The sequence below is a fragment of the Microtus pennsylvanicus genome, chromosome 12, assembly GCF_037038515.1.
Source record: "Microtus pennsylvanicus isolate mMicPen1 chromosome 12, mMicPen1.hap1, whole genome shotgun sequence".
NCBI classification, from domain to species: Eukaryota; Metazoa; Chordata; class Mammalia; order Rodentia; family Cricetidae; genus Microtus; species Microtus pennsylvanicus.
The window spans coordinates 13,516,775-13,538,488 of record NC_134590.1 but is presented as its reverse complement, the minus strand read 5'-3'; the positions used below and the strand labels follow the sequence as shown (position 1 = coordinate 13,538,488).

The window sequence follows — 21,714 nt, the reverse complement described above, 5'->3', positions numbered from 1 at the left end:
TCATGAATGAATTACAATGTGGAGAAGTAATTTTGGCAGACTGAAAGAAATTACAACAATAATAGTTGCCTTAAAATCTCGGAAGAGCTTCATTACTTCACAAGCCACTTTTCCCCAATCAATCATACTTACAGAAAAACACCTCAAAAAAAAGAAGAGAACTTCTTTTACAATATAAAATGACCTTACTGTCACAATAAAAACAAAAATAAGCAACCTTGGGGGAAAAAAAATCCTGTAAAAACAATGTCTCAGTATAATTTTATTGGTAGTTTTTACACAAAAACTCAATTGTAGGATCCAAAGGACTGTCTTAGAAAATTCAAAACCATTAGATTTTAACAATAAGAACTTTAAAATTATATTACAGTCCTTAAAAATCAAAGACTATCAAGAAATAGAAATGAACTCTGCGTGCATTGTATCACTTAAAGTTCCATGAAAATATAAAATATTTCTATGTGTGTGACTATATCTGAGGCAAACATCATTGACTTCAAAACTTGACTAAAAGAACTTCCGATCAACACATCAGCAGCGGCTTCATCCAGCATGAGTTATGGTAATTCCATCCAGAGAGCTTGAATCCGTAGGCACATATAATATGACCTGCTGCTTTGCGACATCACAGTTAGGACACAATGTGACAACAGGGTCTTTTACACAGAGTTTATCTACATCACAGAGCTGTCCTCCAGCCGAGGACAGGCTGCTCACTGCTGGTCCACTGCAGCTCTGCGGCCCCCAGCCTGAGCAGTATTGTAGGACTCACAGATCTTACATTTCATGCCTAAGATATGGAACTGGACTGTGGATCGCCCATTACAGTCATTGCAGAGAATCTGAAAAATGAAGACAAGGACTTAAGTCTTGTGACTACAGGTGGCACTCTCTATAAACAATCATTTGAGGGTCATATAAAAGATGTGAGATACACGCATACATCTATAGACATTTCTGCAGTGAAAATGTCTTTTCTCCAATGAATATTTTAAAGATTATTAAGGTAGCTTTGAATTCTGAAAATATGAATCTAAGCACAGAAGACTCATTTTAAAATACTTGCTAAAAGTATACATAATACAAGCAAGAAAATTAGCACAGACATATTCAAATCTAATGTTTATCATTAGGTAAAAAATACTTAAAATAACATGTATAACGACTTCATTATTTTCACTGGTACTCAGAATTAACTAATAAAATTGAAATTTCTACAAATTGGAATATTTTTGCTTAATTTTTAGGTTTACTATGCTTTAGGAATGAATCAAGAACAAGAGCACTTGTTAAGCCAGAGTTAAGCCAGAAAGCCTCTTGCTAGTCCCTAAACATGATAAAGACTCAATATCTTCTGGTGTTAAGACACTGAAAACTCAAAATGTCCATCTGAGAATACATATAACTACATAGCAGTCTTAGCATACACACATCATAAACAAAAAATTTCCATTTGTTCTTCACATAATTTGGAAAACTACTTTTAAGAATCCTACTTAAAGGCAGAGAGATCAGAGGTTGTCTGAGACGTGACTACGGTGAGGTGCAGCTGGTGGGGTGCAGCTGTTGAGGTGTTTGTTGTTTGGTTATTTTTTGTGTGTGGTATGGTGTGGTGTAGTGTGGTGTGGTATGGTGTGGTGTGGTGTGGTGTGGTGTGGTGTGGTGTGGTGTGGTGTGTGTGTGAGTGCGCGCATGTGTGGGTATACCTGAGGTCCACGCGGGGTGTCTTCCCTTCACTGCTCTCCACCCTCACCCCTTGAGACAGTCCCTCACGGAACATAAAGCTCAAGGACAAAGCTATAGCATGCAGTAACCATGCTTAATTTTTTCCGTGTTCTAGAAATCCAAACTCAGGCCACTGTGCTTGGGTGGCAGACACTTTACCAAATGAGCCACCTCATCAGCCCTGGCCATAGGGTTTTTTCACAAATGACAAAAATATTTTAAAATATTAAAATAAAAATTGTGGTACTATTTGCAAAATTACATAAAAGTACTAGAAGTCACTGAATTATATACATTTAAAGAATGGGCTCCAATGTATGTGACATGTACCTTCATAAAGCTACTTTTTTAAAAGAAAAAGCGTCTATATGAACACAATAAACTTCAGCTTCTAATAAACATCTCAATTACCAGATAGTATCTAAAGGATCTTCCATTGTCCTCAGTAACAACTCAGTTACCAACATTAATTTTGGAACTTTACAGTATAAATAAACCAGAAGGGGTTTTGTTTTTTGTTCACAGTGCTAGGATCAAACCCATGACCTTACACATGCTAACTACTACTGAGCTATGTGTCCAATATTAAAAGTAATTATTTGGTTTTGTTTCCTCTTTGTGTTTGAAAGTATTTGTAGACAATGAGAATATTTGTATGTCCAAAAGTTATGAAAGCATCAGAAAGCTATTTAATTTTTCAACTCTGAGATTAAGCTACAACACAGCAACTCTCGTAGGGCCAAAGGGAATAAGCTAATTGAGACCAAATAAAGGCTACGACAAAATAAAACGTAAACATTAAAATCCAAAAGCTAGCTAGCTTTCAAAACCCAGCAAATATATTCTCTTAAAACAAAATTTTGAATAATTTAAGTGAAACACAGGTAAAATATCAGTGATTCACCTCTGACACTGGCAAGCGATTTGTCAAAAATTCATAGCAAAGTTTTTGCCTGCCATCTAGTGTTGAGGAAAAACTATACAAAGTTATTCTTAGGATTTTTTTTTCTCACCCTAGTCTGACATCAACATAAAAATTTTTTTTTAAATAATTTATTTCCTTTGCTTTAATTAGTTACAATGCCAAATAGTAATTTTGGGACAAATTCAAGCAAAGAAGCAAAAATAAGAAAGACTATATCAGCAAGAAATCTAAAAAGTCCTAAGCATGGATTCTACTCACATCCACAGTCATATTCTGGTACTCGGATGGCATAGGAGTTTGTGCGACCTCATTATCCAGCTGTCTCCAGTACCGCGTCATATCTAAGGCAGAATGCATACACAGTGGACATCTGTAGCCTCTGCAAGAGACAATGAATAGGATCTATATACAAGAAGACACAGCTCACTGGCACATAACCCGAACAGGGTAGTATTCTACGTTTCAAGCTAACTTCTCAGAAACCTGAAAAATCTATGCAATAAAAAAGATAAATATTCAATTCTCTATTTTATAGTGCATTTAAATCCTAAGTCTTTATCCTCAACTCTCTAAAACAGAGAACTAGTCAGTACTCTTTGTAGAACTATGTCTTTACTTAGTAATACCAATTAAACTATTCATTAGCAAAACAACTTCAATTCTGATTGAAAGAATTTCTATTACTTAAAAAGTATTCCAATCAAAAAATAATAATTTAATCATATTACTACTTCCTGTCTAAAATTTTCAATAGCTGCACCATTTCTACTCTTTCCTATTTCTCATTCTAGTTCCAGTTTTAAAGAACATTTTCTTTGTAGTTCATTGCTGGACCAATATAGAGAGCTAATAAAATGTGCACACTGTTCTTTGGTGCTTTTACAACACCGTGATTAATTCCAGAGGCAACTATGTTCCCCAGAACATATGGTTAGAAAACAAGAGGTTTTGCCCACCTCAAGCTACGTAAAGAAACAGGCATGATAAGGACAGGGGAACAGAGATACAGTCCTGTTCCCCAAGATGCCATGGCCAGCTAAACACCAGTTATCTACTCTACTCACCTCCGTATACATCTACCATACTCCAAACAGTGTACCTAGCCACCATGGTTTGCCCACCTCCCCACCACCCTCCTCACAAAAACAAACATCTTAAAACTGTACGTTTTAAAATAAAAAAAAAAACTCACTCTTTTAACATTTCTTCGTAACACGTTCTGAAAGAAAATAGAACAGTATTTCAGTAAAGAAAAACTACCTCCATTGCTTCCAAACACCTCCAAGCAGGAAGAAAGTTATCTTACCTATGTAAGAGATGCCCACACGGCAAGACATGAGCAACAACGCGGGACGTGTGAATGTCCTAAAAGGAAAGGAAGCCATTAGTGCCCTATAAAGACACTAGCAACACTCAAGCACTTTAAACCGAAGTAATTTCCAAAGTGAAAAATATTCCACACTCACCTCCAAACATATTGGACAATTCTGCCGAGAAACATTTTCAATACACTGTTTAAAGGAGAACCGTACATTAATAAAAGCATGAAAAGATAAAAATGTCAGCTACAACAGCATTAATAAAAAAAATAAACTGGTTAAAAGAGCCAGTGAGATGACTCACTGGCCACCAAGCCTGAAGACCTGGGTTCAATCCCTGGAACCCACATGTTGGAAGGAGAGAAGCCACTCTCCAAGTTGTACTCTGGTCTCCATGTGTACACTACTAAGAGGTGGAGTTAAGTTGGAATCTCAGCAGTGTGAGGTTTTTGCATAGCAATACATGTCTAAATATATAGAAGGAGAGATCATTTTGGTTCTCAGGTACACTCCATATATATACAAACCCACATACCTTAATATCTATGTAATTAGGATGCCATCACTGAGTGAATTAAATTCAAATGAAGTGAATATGCAATGGGCTGGCTGTGTGTATGCACACGTGTGCATGTGTATACACAAATGTATTCTATATATGCCATGGAAACCAGAACAGAGCCAAAGAAATACAATCCATAAGGCTATTGAAAGTCATTCTCTATCCTGGACTGGTTTCCCTCCTGCCCGCAAATCCCTGCAGCCGTTTAGAAAATAATCATTCAGACGCTTAATATTAATTATAAATGCTTGGTTGATGGCTCAGGCTTATGATTAGCCTGCTCCTACATATAAATTAACCCATTTCTAATTATCTGTGCATCGCCACGTGGCTTTGTGTCATTATCTATTCTCTAGTACATCTTGCTGTTCTGACTGCTTGCTAGCATCTCACCAGATCGAGCTCCCACAACATTACTGACTCCAAGCTATCTTCATTAGCCTGTCCTTTTAATTTTTTTTAATTTAATGACTTTTGTTTATCTTGAGACAAGGCCCCTCTATGTAACTCAAGTGAGCCATGAACTTTCATGTGCCATAACCCTAGCCAGTTTATCTGACTATCGCCCCCCAATTTTTTTATTTGTTTTTTTTTTGTTGTTGTTGTTTGTTTTTCGAGACAGGGTCTCTCTGTAGCTTTGGAGCCTGTCATGGAACTAGCTCTTGTAGACCAGGCTGTCCTCGAACTCACAGAGATCCGCCTGCCTCTGCCTCCTGAGTGTTGGGATCAAAGGTGTGCATCACTACCGCCAAGCCACCCCAAATTTTTTAAGGTCAGACTCAATCTTTAACCAATTCACATCCTGCTCATCAAATTCCTTTAAGCTAAGACTGAGTATCTTGGGAGTTATCATTATTCAGCCTCACTCTATTCTCAGTTATCATTTCTGTTACTCATCTTAATTTTCCTCACTACTCTGTATCTGTATATTCTCTCTCTGTGTCTCTCTTTCTCTGTGTGTCTCTGTCTGCCTGTCTGTCTGTCTCATCTTCAGACAGAAGGCTATTATTAGTCTCTTACTGGACTGCCCTCTATTTTATACTTTGCTTTGCTGATCCTCCATTCTTTATATTCTTACAGTAGATAGAATCAGTACTATAAATACAGTGTTTCATTAGATTATTTTTAAATAAGAGAGAGGGTCTGAGATTACAATAAAATTTCTATGTTTATATTTATAAGCCTTAATTATGAAAGAAATACAAAAAATACTTTCTAATTATTCTTAGAACACTGTAAATAGTTATATCACTTAGTATTTTTCCTTTTACAGTTAATTTTAGAAGCACTATCTATGATAAGAATCTGTACTCACTATAAGTGGCTTTTAGACATAAAGCAAAGAAAAATCAGCCTACAGTCCACAACCCCAGAGAACCTAGACAGCAAAGAGGATTCTAAGAGAGACATACCTGGATCTATATAAAAAGGAGTAGACAAGATTTCTTGAGTAAACTGGGAGCATGAAGGTCACAGGAGAGAGTAGAAAAGAAGAGGGGAAGGACAGGCTCCAAAACCACAGAGAAACCCTGTCTCGAAAAACCAAAAAAAAAAAAAAAAAAAGAAGAAAAAGAAAAGAAAAGAAGAGGGGAGGAAGGGAAGGGAGCAGAGAAAAATGTATGGCTCAATTAAAAGAAAAATTCATGAACCAACTGAGAAGCTGCCAGCATTATGCTAATAACTTTTATAGGCATTCTTACATTACGAAAAGTAAACTGTAGATCAAATATTCTGAGGCATATATTTTAGATTATCTACTTAATTCTACTTTTTAGAAAACCAAAGAATATAGTTGTAGTTGGTAATATATGAAAATTAGCATGTTTCTAAACATACTAGAATTTAAGCTTGTTTTCAAAAACACTAATAGGTTTGAAATTATGCAGCTCAAATATATACCTTATGTTTTCCTCGAAGATTCATGGCTAGGCATAAGTTACATTTCAAGCAGTGAAAAAAATCTTCTTTTGGACCAATCCTAACAAAACACAATATGGAAGCCAAAAGATTATTTTTATTACACGATAATTTGTTCACTACATAATACCCAAACTCAGTCTCACTGTAGGAATATTCAAACACACTGAAGAACGTGGAGAAACGCCATCTCTCCAGTGTCCACGGTAACCAGCACAAGCAGAGTGACACTTCTGTAAGATCGGATATGGATGCACAGAACAGATGCACACAAGTTGAGCTTAATTTCTTACACAATTCTACAGATGCCGTTGTGCAATTATTTACACTTATAATATATCCTGATGATTGTGTCTGTCCATAGAAAACTACTTCATTCTTAATAGCCACACAGCAGTCAATGGTATAAATGAATCATAATTTTCAAAAATATTTTATTGATAAAATTTACAATCTTTTTGTTTGTTTCAGTATTTTGAAGCTAAAAAAATTTACAATTTTTACTTGCTACAATGACATAATTTTAAAAACTGTCCAGCTAGCATTTAATCCATATTTAGCCTATTTTTTCACTATCCCTAAAAGTGACACTATTGAGTCAGAGAGTACTGGATCATCAACTGGGATATTGACAACCTGACCCCTCCAAAGACTGCTAGTTTACATGTCCACATGCATGTTCCTCACAACCTGGACTACATGGACACATGCGTGATAGATAATATATGCTATTCTAACTTTCATTTCTCAAATTACAAAGGACTAATTTTTAATGTTAAAGAACTGCTCAGATTTCTGTGAATTTTCTGTTGATGTGTTCTGCTCATTTCTCTACCTCAGTATTTGCCCTTTATCAATTAATTTAAAAGAAGCCTTATACAGCCTGGATATTCACTTTTCACTATGTATGTTATGATCACTGCTCTGTTGTCTAGCTCTTCATAAAGATTCACCATCACTTTATATCTATTAAAATGAGTCAGTAGATAAAAGCAACACTGCTCTTGCAGACGACCCACATTCAGCTCCCAACACCGATGGCAGACAGCTCACAACCACCCATACTTCCAGCTCCAGGGATCTGAGCTCTAGCCTCCACGGTCACCTACACTCACAAGTACACACACACAATTTAAAATAAAAACAAAAGTAAAACTTAAAGACCATCAATATTTTCCTTTATAGTTTATGCTTTTTGCCCACTATTTAGGAAAAACTTCTGTAAACTATAGACCAAAAACATTCTCCTTTGTATACATTTTATATTTTCTTCAGGTTGAAGCTCATTATAAAATTTATAATATAAATGGTAAAAAATAAGACTGCTAGCTGGGAGCCGGGCGGTGGTGGCACACACCTTTAATCCCAGCACTCAGGAAGCAGAGGCAGGTGGATCTCTGTGAGTCTGAAGCCAGCCTGGCCTACAAGAGCTAGACAGGTTCCAAAGCTACAGAGAAACCCTATATCAAGAAACTTTAAAAAAAAAAAAATGCTAGCTGATCCCTACATTTCTATTCTTTGCTTCTTTCACAATAAAACATTTATTTAAAAGGCAGTTATTCAGACCTATCCTGAAAATAGACAAGTTCCCTGCTTCTTTGGAGGCTGTGAAAAGATCCAATTTTCTTGTGTGAGAAGCGCTCTACAAGATGATTCAGAAAGCAAAGGCATGGCCAGGAGGCAGGAGAGCCTGATTGCATTCCCTGGAACTCCCATCATGGAAGGAGGGAACAGGCTCCTCCTTCAACAATCCCCTGACTTCCACATGCACACATGGCACACAATTAAAGGAAATGAAGGGAAAGAGAATGCCTCCCTCACAGATCTAGTCATTTCTCCCTGCCCAGAATATGAGCCCGCAGAATCAAAGAAGAAAACACCTAGGATCAGAATGTGGAGGGTGCCAAGTTATTTAAGTACCTGAATCAGACTTTTCCATGAGAAATAAAATTCAGACTTTCATGAACTACTATTTTCTGTCACAAAATGCTAAAACCGTTTTATAATGAATATGCACATTTCAGAATCAAGTTTTTTCCAAATAGGTATCAATTATCTTTGCTTGTTTTGTTGGGTTTTGTTTGCTTTGCTTTTTGAGACAGGGTTTGTTTGTATAGCCTTGGCTTTCCTGGAACTAGCTCTGTAGATCAGGCTGGCTTTGAATTCAAAGAGATCAACCTGCCTCTGCCTCCTGAATGCTAGGATTAAAGACACGGTATCAGTTATCTCAATACCTTTTCTCAATTAGCACATTGTAGGAATTCTAATAGCATTCATGGTTTGTACCCAGTAAATGTTATGACAACACAAAATGTCTTCACAAACGGTCAGAGCGCTGGCTGAGAGGATGGGAGCGCCGCCTGCAGAGCCCAAGGTCGCCCAGACATGTGGACAACTGAACCCACTGAAAGCCTGAGAAAGCTTGGGAAAGAGTAAAGCATGTTTTCTTGATAGTGACAATTTCTCGGGTCTACTCTGCTTGCCAGAGGCAAGCAAGCGCCTCATCTAAGAGAGGCTTCCTGACTCAGCTTTAGCTGCAAAGCCTGCAGCTCATTAAGAGGTCCTGCCACGAAACACTTAAACGGTATTGACAAAAAGCTGAACACATGCTTTCCGGTTTTCAGCCGTAGCAAAAAAAAAAAAAAAAAAGCTGCGCCGTTTAAAAATGCCAGCTTTCTGGGCTGTCCTGCCAGGGCAAAGTCTGACTCTTATAAACATGGCTACCTCCAGTACCTCAGCCATGAGGCTGGAAAGCTAAGGAATGGGCTACATCTAGCCGACAAAGCCACGCCTTTAGTCCTACTGAGATTGCTTGGTAAATTAAAGACTCATGTGGTCAGAAAAAGAGAGATTCAAAGACAGAGAAAACTTCTGAATGGTTTAAAATGTGTTAAAAATATATGCAGACTAAAAGTTGAAGTAAAGCAAAAAACAAAAAAAGGAAGAGAGTTGTTGTGTGTGGTAGTACACGCCTTTAATCCCAACACTTGGGAGGCAGAGGGAGATAGACCTTCAAGGTGTGGTAGCACATGCCTTTAATCCCAGTGCCTAAAAGGCAGAGACAAACAGATCTCTGTGAGTTCAAGGTGTAGTAGCAGACACCTTTAATCCCAATGCCTGGGAGGCAGAGACAGGCGGATCTCTGAGAGTTCAAAGACAGCCTGGTCTACAGATATACGCTCAAAAAGCAAAAAGTTAACTTAGGAATGTCACAGCTTAGATTCTTAAGCGCCTAGTGATTTAAAAGCGCAAATCAAAAGTGCTCCTGGATAGTAAAAAATTGCAGATTCACAATAGGACAGATTCAGACCACTAAATGAGTTACACTGTTGGATGAATGTACGTAGGCTTGGGAGAGAGAAGAAAAAGAATATAGAAAATAAAGTTAATGGTTTAGAAAAAAAGGTAAAGTCTTTAAAGAGACAGAGTACAGATAGTTAAGAGATTAAAAGAAATAAAGAAAAATAAGCCACGTAAAAATGGAAAATTCACAGAGAGTCTGGATTATGTGCATTGTGTTTTCTTTAAAATTTTTGACTGTGAAGGAGCTAAGTACAGAGAGACATTTCATGATATGGGCTGCCAAGTGGAACCAGAACAGATATCATGAGGGTATGATTTCAAAATTTGGATCTAAGGATATGATACTTTGGAAAAGAGATTCTTCTTTTGTTTTCACAGAGGATCAGACCTTGTGGATTGCATCTATCCCAATTTGGTATGATAGACCACGACCTCCCGAAAGTTGCTGTGAACATCTTCATAAAATTGCTTTGCTCAACTGCCAACTGAGATGAAACTAGCACACAGGTTATACCATGAAAGACCTAATTAACAACGCCCCCATTCAGCAGGAAGCAGTTTGGAGAGAAAAAACTGCGCCCATGTTCCCAAATATGGTTTATAAATGTTCTTTTACATTTAAAGGGGGATATGATATAGATATGAATAATTTGCATTAGTATAGATTTTGCTTTATTGATAGAGATTTAAGGTCAATTTTGTTATATGTATAAGTGTTTCTGATTTTGATTAAGGTATTGTGATTGTGTAGTTCATTTAAATATGTACTGTATAATTAAGAAATATAGGTTGTTAACGGATAATCATCGATAATAGTAAAGCTTGTAGTCATGTTAGTTAGATTTTCTAGATATATAGAGATATATTTTAGATAGACATTCTTCATGTCTTTCAAAGATTACAGAATAGGACATTAAATGTTTTAATAACTTAGGACTTTTCATGACAATGAGACACTCTGCTCCTGGCAGCACCAATCTACTTCAAGAGGAAGATGGGCATCGAAGAGGCTCGTTATGGAGTTTGATAGCCATTTGGGCAAGAAACTGCTCTTGCCTGGACTATTGCATAAACTGGACACAGAGAACCCGCAGAGAGAGGACTACTGAACTTGCCTAAGGTGAGATGATCTTTCGGGGTTCCTGATTCATGAAAGAGTCTGCAAGACATTCTGCAGGACACAACAGATAGTGACTGAACTGACTTTGAATTTTCCTGCTTTATGGAAATGTCTGCTGGATACCATGGGCCTGAAGGCTGAAGATAGATGCCCCAACGGTACAGAGGAACTTTGGGTGACTGTCCAGCCAGCGAGATGTCTCTGTCATTTCTAGAGTTTTAAAAGTTGCTTTTTCTTGTTTGCTTAGGTAGTATTGTATCTTTCTGGAGTCTTTGATGGAGTTAAGAATAGTTAGTTATAGTTATAGTTTTCCTTAGTTATGATAAAGATTATTGTAACTTTTACTTGATAACTGTTTCGTTATATGTAATTTTGCTATGTTAAAGTTAAAGCCTTTTTTTTTTGTTTAAACCGAAAAAGGGGAAATGATGGAGGAAGGTCATTGGCTAATAAAGGAACTGCCTTGGCCCATTTTATTGGTTAAAACATAGGTAGGTGGAGTAAACAGAACGGAGTGCTGGGAGGAAGAGGAAGTGAGGTCAGACTCGACAGCTCTCCTCTCTGGAGCAGACGCCTCAGATAGACGCCATGCTCCCTGCTCCAGGGAAGATGCACGCTATGAAGCTCCGACCCAGGATGGACTTAGGCTAGAATCTTCCCAGTAAGACCGGTGCTATACAGATGATAAGAAATGGGCTAGTCCAGGTGCGAGAGTTAGCCTAGAAGAGGCTAGGTAGAAATGAGCCAAGCAGTGTTTAAATGAATACAGTTTGTGTGTTGTTATTTCGGGGCAAAAGCTAGCCGAGCAGGCGGCTGGGGTGTTGGGGACGCAGCCCCCGTCGCCCTTATTACTACAAATGGCGCCCAACGTGGGGCTCGAACCCACGACCCTGAGATTAAGAGTCTCATGCTCTACCGACTGTGCCAATATTTTGAGTCCCAGGTAAGTCTGTACTGTGTGAATGTGTCAGTCTGTGTCTCTGTGTATGGATGAATGTCTCTGTGTCTGTGCTGACTGTGTGCTGTGTGTGAGTGTGACATGTGCATGCATAATTAATAGGGAAAAAAAATGTCTTCACAACCAAAATACTCTCTCAAGGCAAAATGATCCTTACTAAATTACATAGATAAATAGATAATAAGAATCCATAAAATCTCCCCAGCATGACCACCCAAACAAGGACTCAACAAACATACCAAACTTTGCAGGGGAAAAGCCCGTGAAGCCTCAACCCTACACAGACAACTGAAGCTAGGAGGAGAGGTGGCCCTCCCCATGAAAGAACACACCAATAGCATACAAGTAACATTATATCAACTCAACAGGTTATATTTAAGAACGCTTATATACACAGAAATACACATATATATGTAGGCTTATAACAATTGGTGACAAAATAGACCACAAATTTGAAGGAGCGTGGGGAGGAGTATATAAGAGGGCTTGAAGAGAGGAAAAAGAAAAGAGAAATGTTGTGATTAAATTACAATATCAAAAATAAGCAAATACAAGAAGAACCCCAGCACTTAACTCTAACAATGAGCCCTATAGGCAATAAATCAGATTACTACCTTCAGATGACCACACCTTAGATGATAGTCTCACTTTAAAAAAAATAAGTCAGGCAGTGGTGGCATAAGTTTTTAACACCAGCACTCAGGAGGCAGAGGGAGGCAGATCTCTGAGTTTGAGGCCAGCATGAAATATACAGCAAGCAGTGAGATCCTATCTCAAAACAAAACTAGCTAATTTTTTAAACTATTTTACTGGTTTAAATGAGAATGTCCCCACAAGCTCCAGTATTTACCTTCTTGGTCCCCTGTTGGTGGTGACATTTGGGGAAGTTTAAGGGGTGTGGCCTTGCTAGAGGAAATGTGTCCCTGAAGGAGAGCTTTGAGACACAAGTGAACTAGTTCTTTCTCTCTCTGCTTCCTGCTTACAGAACAAAATGTGAGCTCTACGCTGTCGAATCCGCCACCTACTGCTGAACTGTTCCCCATGCAGAGTGTGTGTGTATGTGTGTGTGTGTGTATGTGTGTGTGTGTGTGTGTGTGTGTGTCACCACCAACTCTAACCCTCTGGAAGCACAGCTCAAACTCTCCTCTCCTCCACATTTCACCACAGCAACAGAAAAGTGACTAAGATAACATAATTGGCCAAATGCACAGGAAATATTAGGAGATTTATATACAGTACCTACAAATTCCACAGTTCTCGCAATGATACTGTTTCTTATCTTTGTCAAACAGATGGCATATATTGCAGTAATATTCTCCAAACAGTGTGCTACAATGTTCACAAATCTGCTGGGCCTGAAAAGGACACAGTAGTTAAAAACTCAAGTAACTTTACCAAAACGATTTAAATATTCAGAATTTATATGAAAGCATGTTTAGCTTATTTTTATGTTTTTAAACATCTAACTCAACAATATTACTTACTCAGAGTTAGAGTTAAGTCTCATTTCCAACTTTTGATTAAAGTTTTTAATCCATCTTAAAACTTGAAAAAGTAAGGCAGGTGCCATAAGATCTTACATGCTGGAGTCTTTCACAGTTGATGCACTGCACTTCCTTTACTTGGAAACGATCCAGCTGGTGATCTTCATTGTTGTCATGACACAGCCGGCACGTATAGAGCTTGTCACAACAAGGTGCCTAACCCAGGGGAACAAAGGGAGCATAAGAAGACAAGTTAATTACAAAGAAAGAAAATTCCTACATCCTTCTCTGATCAAGGTCAAAGATTACAACCAATGAATCCATGGCTAGCTTTCATTTCTTGGCATATTTGATGTTAATAATCTTCCCCTTCAATATCTGCCTGAAAGACTCTAAACACAACTTTAAAACACAAACATAAAGGCAGAAATCTCTAGACAGAAAAATCAATCCCACAAAACCGCATCTCATTCTCAACCTAAATAGTAGTTAACACCTTCTTAGACATGGTCAGAAAAAAAAACAACATCTAAACACAAACTGTTTTAACTTCACTAATATTTACTAATCATAATGCATATACCTAATATTGCATAGGATACAATAAATTTGTTTGTTTTTAGAGAGGGTCTCTCAATGTAGCCCTGGCTGTCCTAAAACTACTACGGGCCAGCTATGATCAGATTATCCCGCCTCCTAAGTGCAAGGGTTAAAAACATACACCTCCACGCCCAGACTCACTGATTTTGAGAGTGTTAAAAACTGCCAATTGTCCACTGAAATCTGTTCCCTCCTTAGAGCAGATTATTGAATATTCTACAGCTGGATCCCACATAAAGATGATCAAATGCCTTACAATATGTTAAAATAATACAACAGAAAAAAATTTGACTCTAAAATGACCAAGTGGAACAGTGGTCTTTACCCATCTGGATCACACTTGGAATTGTTACATGGAAAAAAATGCACAGAAATGTATTCTTGATTATTTAAACCTCATTATTGTTAGGTAATTTCATAAGTGTTTAACTTTTAACCCATTATATCAAGAAATGCCAGGTTTGGTATGTAGATATTGGTATAGTACTTTCCTGGCATTATGCAAGATATTCATTTCAATACCTAATCCCCAGAATTCAAAAAAGAACATCGCTTTTATTTTTTTTGGGGGGGGGGGGCTGAAATGACCAAAATGTATGACATTGTCAGGGGGAAAAAAATGTAGCTATAAGGAAGGAAGGAAGGAAGGAAGGAAGGAAGGAAGGAAGGAAGGAAGGAAGGAAGGAAGGAAGGAAGGGAGAAAAAAGAAATTCCCAGGCCAAATGTTTCTCCAGTGTACTGACTGTGCAGATCTGCACATCCTGACCATTTCCTAAGGCTGTTACTGAACACACCCCATCCTTTAAGTGCTGTAACATGCTGACTTCTTTTTCTTCAACATTATTCTTGACTAAATTTTAGTGATGAATATATCCACAATAATCCCTTCAATAACCTAAATTTTCTCACTTTCGATGGCCTTGTATCCCAATCCTCCTCTGCCGCGCAGTCCCATCCCTAAGTGTGAACACAACGATATCCACAAGCATTTCAGTCTCAGGCCCCTGTTAAGCTCTAAGACTCGTAAGGGTATCTTAAGGGTATACCTGAACTATAGCTATCAATATCTCACATAAGAATTACTTGTGTTTTTAAAGTATTATAAATTGTTTCTCCTTCATGAGTCCTGACTCCTTCCACACTTTTGAAAAAATGTCTCCCATATACTCAAGCTTGAATAACCAATTATTTTCAAGCAAAAAAAGTTCCATGAACAAAGCAACTAATTTACTTCACAAATGCCTAAGAATCTTTACTCAAGAAAACCAAATGCTTGCTGAAAGTCTTCTATTTGTCAAATAAACTACTAAAAGATACGGATGAGAATGAGCTAAGATTTGATAATTATTAATTTTAGCACTTCATCAATGACATTTTTAAGTGACACTGGCTCTAACTGTAGGTATACTACAGTGTACCTGATTGCAATACAAAATCCCTGCTTGATTTCATACGGAGACTAGTTTTAATCATTGCTTTCCACCATCAGTATAAATGCCAACACACTGGATACAGCACATCTACTATCCCACAAAGTAGTTTTTAGAGATTCCTGCGGACCCAGTCATCACACTCTGCAACTGCTGCTCCTGAGAAAGGACTGTACTAGCCCTGTATTTCAATTCCAAGAACGAATTCTACCACTAACTCTCTACTCTTCTCAACTAATTCCATGTGTTCCCTTGCACATAGCCTAGCTGCCTCTTCCTTTCTCCAAATACCAGACAGCTAAACCCTAACACTAGCTGAACCCCACTCCTATCCACTGACATGCATCAGAAGCAGCTAACCACAGCTGAAGTAAACACCACCACACTATCTGGTCTCCTTCTTTGTTTGTTTTTATTGTGTGACAGAGAAGAACATACTTTTGTATGCCTGCCCCCAAGCTTTTAAACTTTATTACTCTGAGATTCCTGATAATACCTTTCATGAGCTCTGTGTGAACTTTTGAAGACTATAATAAAGAAAACTCCAAGTTTTCTTCCCTTAAACACAGACATCATTAACAGAATTCATTTTTACACTAGTAGTGAAAATTGTACTAGAATTTATCACTAAACTAACATTTTATTTATTTTTTTAAAATGTCTTCATATCTTCACTGTAACTTCCTGTTCTTAACTTCTTGGCGTAATGATAAATAAAAATAAACTTCTTTAAATTTTCTGCACTGTTCTTGGAACCTCAAATTATTGTTGCTTCACTAGACACTCAAAAAAATATTTTATTACCATCATTTCATAGTTAATGCTCTCATTCTTCTAGAGTTCTAAGCCTCAAGGTCTAGCACAGTGGTTCTCAACCTTCCTAATGCAGCAACCCTTTAAAACAGTTCCTCAGGCTGTGGTAACTGACCCTGTGGCTAACATAGATAAGAATAAGGGGTTAATTATTAAAATTATTAGTTAAAAGAGCTAATACAAAGCTTGAGCTAATGGGCCAATCAGTTTATAACATATGAAGACCTCTGTGTAATTTTCTTTGGGACTTGTTGGCTGTGGGAACTGGGCAGGACAGAAACCTCTACAAGCAGGCCCTCATGTTACAGATGGCGCCAATGTGTGGACAACTGCATCCACAGAAAACCTGAGAGAGCTTGGTAAGTAATTCTAGACAAAAAAGAATAGAGTAAAGCATGGTTTTTGGTAGCAGCAATTTCTCAGATCTGCTCTGCTTGCTAAAGGCAAGCAAGCACTCTCATCTAAGATAGGCTTCCTGACTCAGCTTTAGCTGTAAAGCCTTGCAGCTCTTTTAAGAGGTCCTGCCAAGAAACACTTACATGGTGTTGATGAAAAGCTGACCGCATGCTTTTCAGTTTTCAGACAGAGCAGAAAAAAAGCTGCACCCTTTTAAAATGCCGGCTTTCTGGGCCGTGTCAGGGCAAACTCTGACTCTTTCAGGCAGGTGGTCCGACTACAGAGCATTTGTGTGTGGTTTGTGAGCAGACTGCTGCAGCTTGCTTGCTGGTAGGGACCTTGAAACACTGTAGAGTTGTGGCAATAAACATGGCTACAGACTACCTCCACCATGAGGCTGAAATCTCAGAAAGCTAAGAAATGGGCTGGATCTAGTCGTCAAAGCCACAGCTTTAATCCTACCCATATTGCTTAGTATATTAAAGACTCATGTGGTCAGAAAGAGAGAGATATATACAGTGTAGATAGATTCAAAGATTTTAAAAAAATCTAAACAGTTTACTGTGTGTTAAAAATATATGCTGGCTTGGGAGAGAAAAGAAAAAGGTTAAAGGAAAGAAAGAAAGGAAGGAAAAGAAAGAGAGGAATGGAGGGAGGGAGGAAGGGAGGGAGGGAGGAAGGGTAGTAGTTGGGTGTGGTGGTACACACCTTAATCCCAATGCTTGGGAGGCAGAGGCAAAAAGACCTCTGTGAATTCAAGGTGTGGTGGCACATGCCTTTAATCCCAAAGACTGGGAGACAGAGGCAGACAAGTCTCTGTGAGCTTGAGGTGTGGCAGCACACACCTTTAATTCCCGAAGCTAGCGAGGCAGAGACAGACAGACCTCTGTGAATTCAAGGTGCGGTGGTGGACACCTTTAATCCCAGCACTTGGGAGGCAGAGACAAGTGGATCTCTGTGAGTTCAAGGACATCCTGGTCTACAGAGGGAGTTCCAAGACAACGATACACAGAGAACCTGTCTCAGTTCTCTAAGTCAAAAGTTAAAAATAAAAATAAAAGAAATAGAGGTTAAAATAAAGCCATGTAAAGATGAAAAGTACACAGAGAATCTTGATACTGTATGTTATTATGCTCTCTTTGAATTGTTTGAATGCTGTGGAAGGAGCAACAGCTGCTAAAAGATATTTGCTTATAAATGCTGCTTTATTAATCCAAGATAGGTATTTTGAAAATACCTTGACTTCAAAATTGAAGTCAAAAGGTATGTTACTTTGGAGAAGAGATTTTGCTTTTGTTTCCACAGGAAATGAGAGGCTGTGGATTCATTCTGAGTTAAGAAAAATCAGATTTGATCAAGGAAGATCACCTGGAGAAATCTCCAGTAGGAATAGATGGCCCAGATGTCTGAGTTCTACATCCAGAAAAGATTCAAGACTGTTGCCTGAGAAGATCAAGACTCACAGGATACTCCAGTCAGGACTTGATCATAATTCTAAATTTTCTTTAGGTCCCCATAAGATTATCAGCACCCCCAACCAGCAGGAAGTAGCCTGGAATACCCCGCCCACATTCCCAAAAAATGGACCATGGATATTTTCCTTTGTTTTTTTTTTTTAAAAAAAAAGAGGGGGAAGTGGTGTAGGACAATTCTATATTCTGTCAATTATATTTTAAATAAACTGATTGGCCAGTAGCCAGGAAGGAAGTATAGGCAGGACAACCAGACAGGAAGTAGAGGGGGGGACAATCAGACAGGAAATAGAGGCAGGGCAATGAGTACAGGAGTATTCTGGGAAGAAGGAGGCTCTTTCCGCAGTCCTCCCCAGATCACGAAAGAAGCAAGATGTGACCTACCCAGCTGAAAAAGGTATCGAGCCATGTGGCTAACATAGATAAAAAATAATGGGTTAATATAAGTTATAAGAGCTAATATGAAGCCTGAGCTAATGAGCCAATCAGTTTATATAACTTATGAAGACCTCTGTGTGATTTTCTTTGGGACTTGCCGGCTGTGGGAACTGGGCAGGACAGAATCCCCCACAAGCAGGCCCTCATGTTACATGACCCCAACTATAAAATTATTTCATTGCCACTTCCTAACTGTGATTTTTATAACCAATTGTTATGAATCATAATGAAAATATCTGCTATGCAGGATATCTGATATACAACCCTTGTGAGAGGGTCATTCCACTCCCCACATCTAACCCCCATGTTGAGAACTCATGATCTAGATGCTCCTTTTACAGTTTCCCCTTTAAAACTCTGAACACCTCTTTCTTCCTGGCAACAGTCTGTTAATGACCTTGCTACTAATTTCACTATCAAAATAGTAGTAATCAAAATAAACTCACCCACAAGATCTATCAACCTTCTTGAGAATAAATATGCTTTATCTTCTAGGTAGAAACTAGACAGAAACTAGAATCACTTAAGAAGTGGGAACCTCAACTGAGGATTTGCCTCCATCAAATTACCCAGTTCCAACACCTGTGGGGCATTTTCTGGATTCATGACTGATGTATGAAGGCCCAGACCACTGCCATCACTACCATCCCTGGGCAGGTGATCCTGTGTTATATAAGAAAGGATGCTGAGCGAGCCGTGGAGTGCAGGCCAGTAGTAAGCAGCATTCCATAGCCTCAGCTTCAGCTCCTACCTCCAGGTTCCTGCCCTGCATGAGATCCTGACCTGGCTTCCCCTAATGAACTGTCACAAGAAGTGTAAGCAATAAACCCTTTGTTCCTCAAGTAGTTTTGGGTTATGGTGTTTATTACAGAACTAAACTACTACACTCTACCTTGTCTTCATCTACAAAGACTCTAGTTAGTCCAGGCTTGCAGCCAAGATCGGCTTCACGTTGACTGCTCAAGCAGAACAGTAGTCCTAGAATGCTCCTTTTTCCTGCTACATTACCAAACGACCTCTTAGATCATTGCCCCAGTGTACAAAAACATACTGTAACACATCTTCAGCAAAACAACCACGTTTGCTCTCCTTTGCAATAAAAATCCAAAACTTCTACTATTTCCAGTATCCACTCCAATAAATCTTTATTCTGGATCATTTCATTGACATTTCTCTTGTCAAGATCAACCTTGACAAACCAAAGGTCAATTGCCACTCCTTCTCTGATTGAACTGCTGCACTCAGCTTCCTCCTTCAAAGACCTCGGTCGGCCTCTGCTACTTAAGGAAGAGGAAGAGCGGAAAGAAGAGCAATGCATGACACTCAGGAAAAAGCAGTTAAAGTGCTTTGAAACACAACTGTGGCTGTGAAATTACTTTGCCGGGCCAGGGAAGGGCAAGATATGAAATTCAGTCCCATATCTGACTTTGAACCTATGAAAATATTGCAGTAGAAATGCAATCAGAAGAACAGTATTCAACTGCTTACACAACATTTGATAATTCATCAGTCTGAAAGAACTCCATCCAGTGCAATCAAACAATATTCACCAAACCGTGGCCTACAGGAAAGGGTTTAAGTTGTCCTACAGATCTAAGTGTATCATTTAATCCTAGCTTTTAAGGTCAGTGACCAGCAGGGCTGACCAGTAAAGTGAAATGGAAAAAAAAAAAAAAAAAGCTAGTGACTGAGAGTGGTAAGTAATTTTTACTACTCATTTCTGGGGATGCACCTCCTAAACACATGTACACTCTAGTATGCAATCATCGTTTTATTAATAAAAGAGGGACTTTCCCCACGGCAGTGGAGACTGAAGCTATAGACTCTCTGGTGAGGTTAGTAGTATACACGTATACACACACACACACACACACACATACACACACTCACTCACCTCCCCCAACCCTTTTTCTCTTCCTTCCTGGCAGCAGCACCCCCAGGCTGGCATTCCTACTGCCTCCGCTTCACACATAGCTGGAAGTGCACCTCTGATAGAACTACAGGCCTTCACCTCTAACACCAGCCATGAAAAAACGAACTTCTAGCCAGGCGGTGGTGGCACACACCTTTAATCCCGGCACTCAGGAGGCAGAGGCAGGCGGATCTCTCTGAGTTCAGCTTGGTCTACGGCACTAATTCCTCCAGGACAGCTAGGACTGTTACACAGAGAAACCCTGTCTCATAAAACCAAAAAAGAAAAAAAGGGGGGGAGGGGGCTTCAGAAATTGCCATTTTATATGCAAGCTATTTAAAAAGCAGCTTGCTCAAAATTGCAGAGTAAATCTAGGGCAGAACTAAGGTGGGGCGAAGCTATAGGATTCCAGCAATCAAGTTTCTTCTCGGTGGGAGGAGATTTCTGAAGTTCTAGCTGAACCAGGGCCTCCAGCATTTTAAGCACAAGGTCTACCGCTGGGCTACTCTCCCCAGCTCAAATACCAGGCTTTCTCAACAAAATAAAGTCAGGAAACTCTTAACTGTGTAAGGGCCATTTTTAAAAACTCCAAATGACTAGGTTTCTTTAGCAGCAAAAATAATCGCGTAAACGTCCTAGGTACTTCCCTGAAAGCCAATGAAATGGCAATCACACACTGTGTGATTCTCCTATCACACTTCTCTCTTTTCTCCTTGACAGGTCTGGGCATCCTCCTAGACAACAAAGCGAAGCTGACAGGCCAGACCCTGAGCTTGCTGCCCGAACAGAAGTTATATTCTGACTTTCCCTTTGCTTCGCCTCCTTCCGTCACCGTCCTCCACAGCTGACAGAGGTCCTGGAGCAATGCTCATGACAAGCCTGCCACTACTTCCTTCTGCTGTCAACCGCAAATGACGACTCAAGCCATTGCATAAGGGACTCCGTGCGAGGCCAGGCTCTCGACAAACAAGAACTCGGCTTGCAAAGTCCAAACGCTGAGATCGAGTCCAGGGCTCGTGCTCACCCTTGCCCAAAAAGCCTTCTCTGCAAGGGGAACCCATCCCAGACGCAGAAGGCATCTCAACAAGCCAATCAGTCTGAAACTTACGCCCGGCCCAACCCGCCCCCCGCCTAACCCGGCACCCCCTCAGGAAGAGCCCTTTAAAGTCGTCACCTTGAGGAGACAGCCCCGGTCGTAGTGCTCGCAGCCCCGCCGCCCTCGCTCCAGGCTGAGGACGCCATCTTCCCGCGCCGTCGCCGCCATCTCCTCCACCTCCCCTCACGATTTACAGAGCCTTCCCCCAGCTTGGAAGCCACCCCTCGGAGCAGCAGAGCCGGCC

General features: G+C 39.4%; 1 protein-coding gene across 2 annotated transcripts; it reads right to left on the bottom strand.

Moving 5' to 3' along the window:
• Positions 1-244: 244 nt before the first annotated feature.
• On the bottom strand, positions 245-21,687 carry Rchy1 (ring finger and CHY zinc finger domain containing 1). Of its 2 annotated transcripts, XR_012907313.1 has the most exons (10): positions 21,549-21,687; positions 13,410-13,529; positions 13,069-13,184; positions 6,431-6,509; positions 5,962-6,060; positions 4,117-4,178; positions 3,957-4,015; positions 3,843-3,869; positions 2,909-3,029; positions 825-842 (listed from the first exon to the last, which is right to left on the bottom strand). XR_012907313.1 is itself a non-coding variant. In XM_075943883.1 (9 exons), exons 1-9 carry the CDS (start codon positions 21,636-21,638, stop codon positions 714-716), a joined length of 786 nt encoding a protein of 261 aa, XP_075799998.1. In that variant the 5' UTR covers positions 21,639-21,687; the 3' UTR covers positions 245-713. The 2 variants fall into 2 exon arrangements, 1 of the variants encoding a protein (XP_075799998.1); XM_075943883.1 differs by lacking the exon at positions 5,962-6,060 and having other exon boundaries at positions 245-842; positions 4,117-4,161.
• Positions 21,688-21,714: the final 27 nt, after the last annotated feature.

What these genes read in the sequence shown, in the direction of transcription:
- Rchy1 (XM_075943883.1), bottom strand. Translation starts at nt 21,638, where the DNA reads ATGGCGGCGACGGCGCGGGAAGATGGCGTCCTCAGCCTGGAGCGAGGG. An exon ending in TGTGGGCATCTCTTACATAG is followed by an intron (nt 3,870 to 3,956) that starts GTAAGATAACTT and finishes ATTTTCTTTCAG; the next exon opens with AACGTGTTACGAAGAAATGT. An exon ending in TACGAAGAAATGTTAAAAGA is followed by an intron (nt 3,030 to 3,842) that starts GTGAGTTTTTTT and finishes TGTCTCTTGCAG; the next exon opens with AGGCTACAGATGTCCACTGT.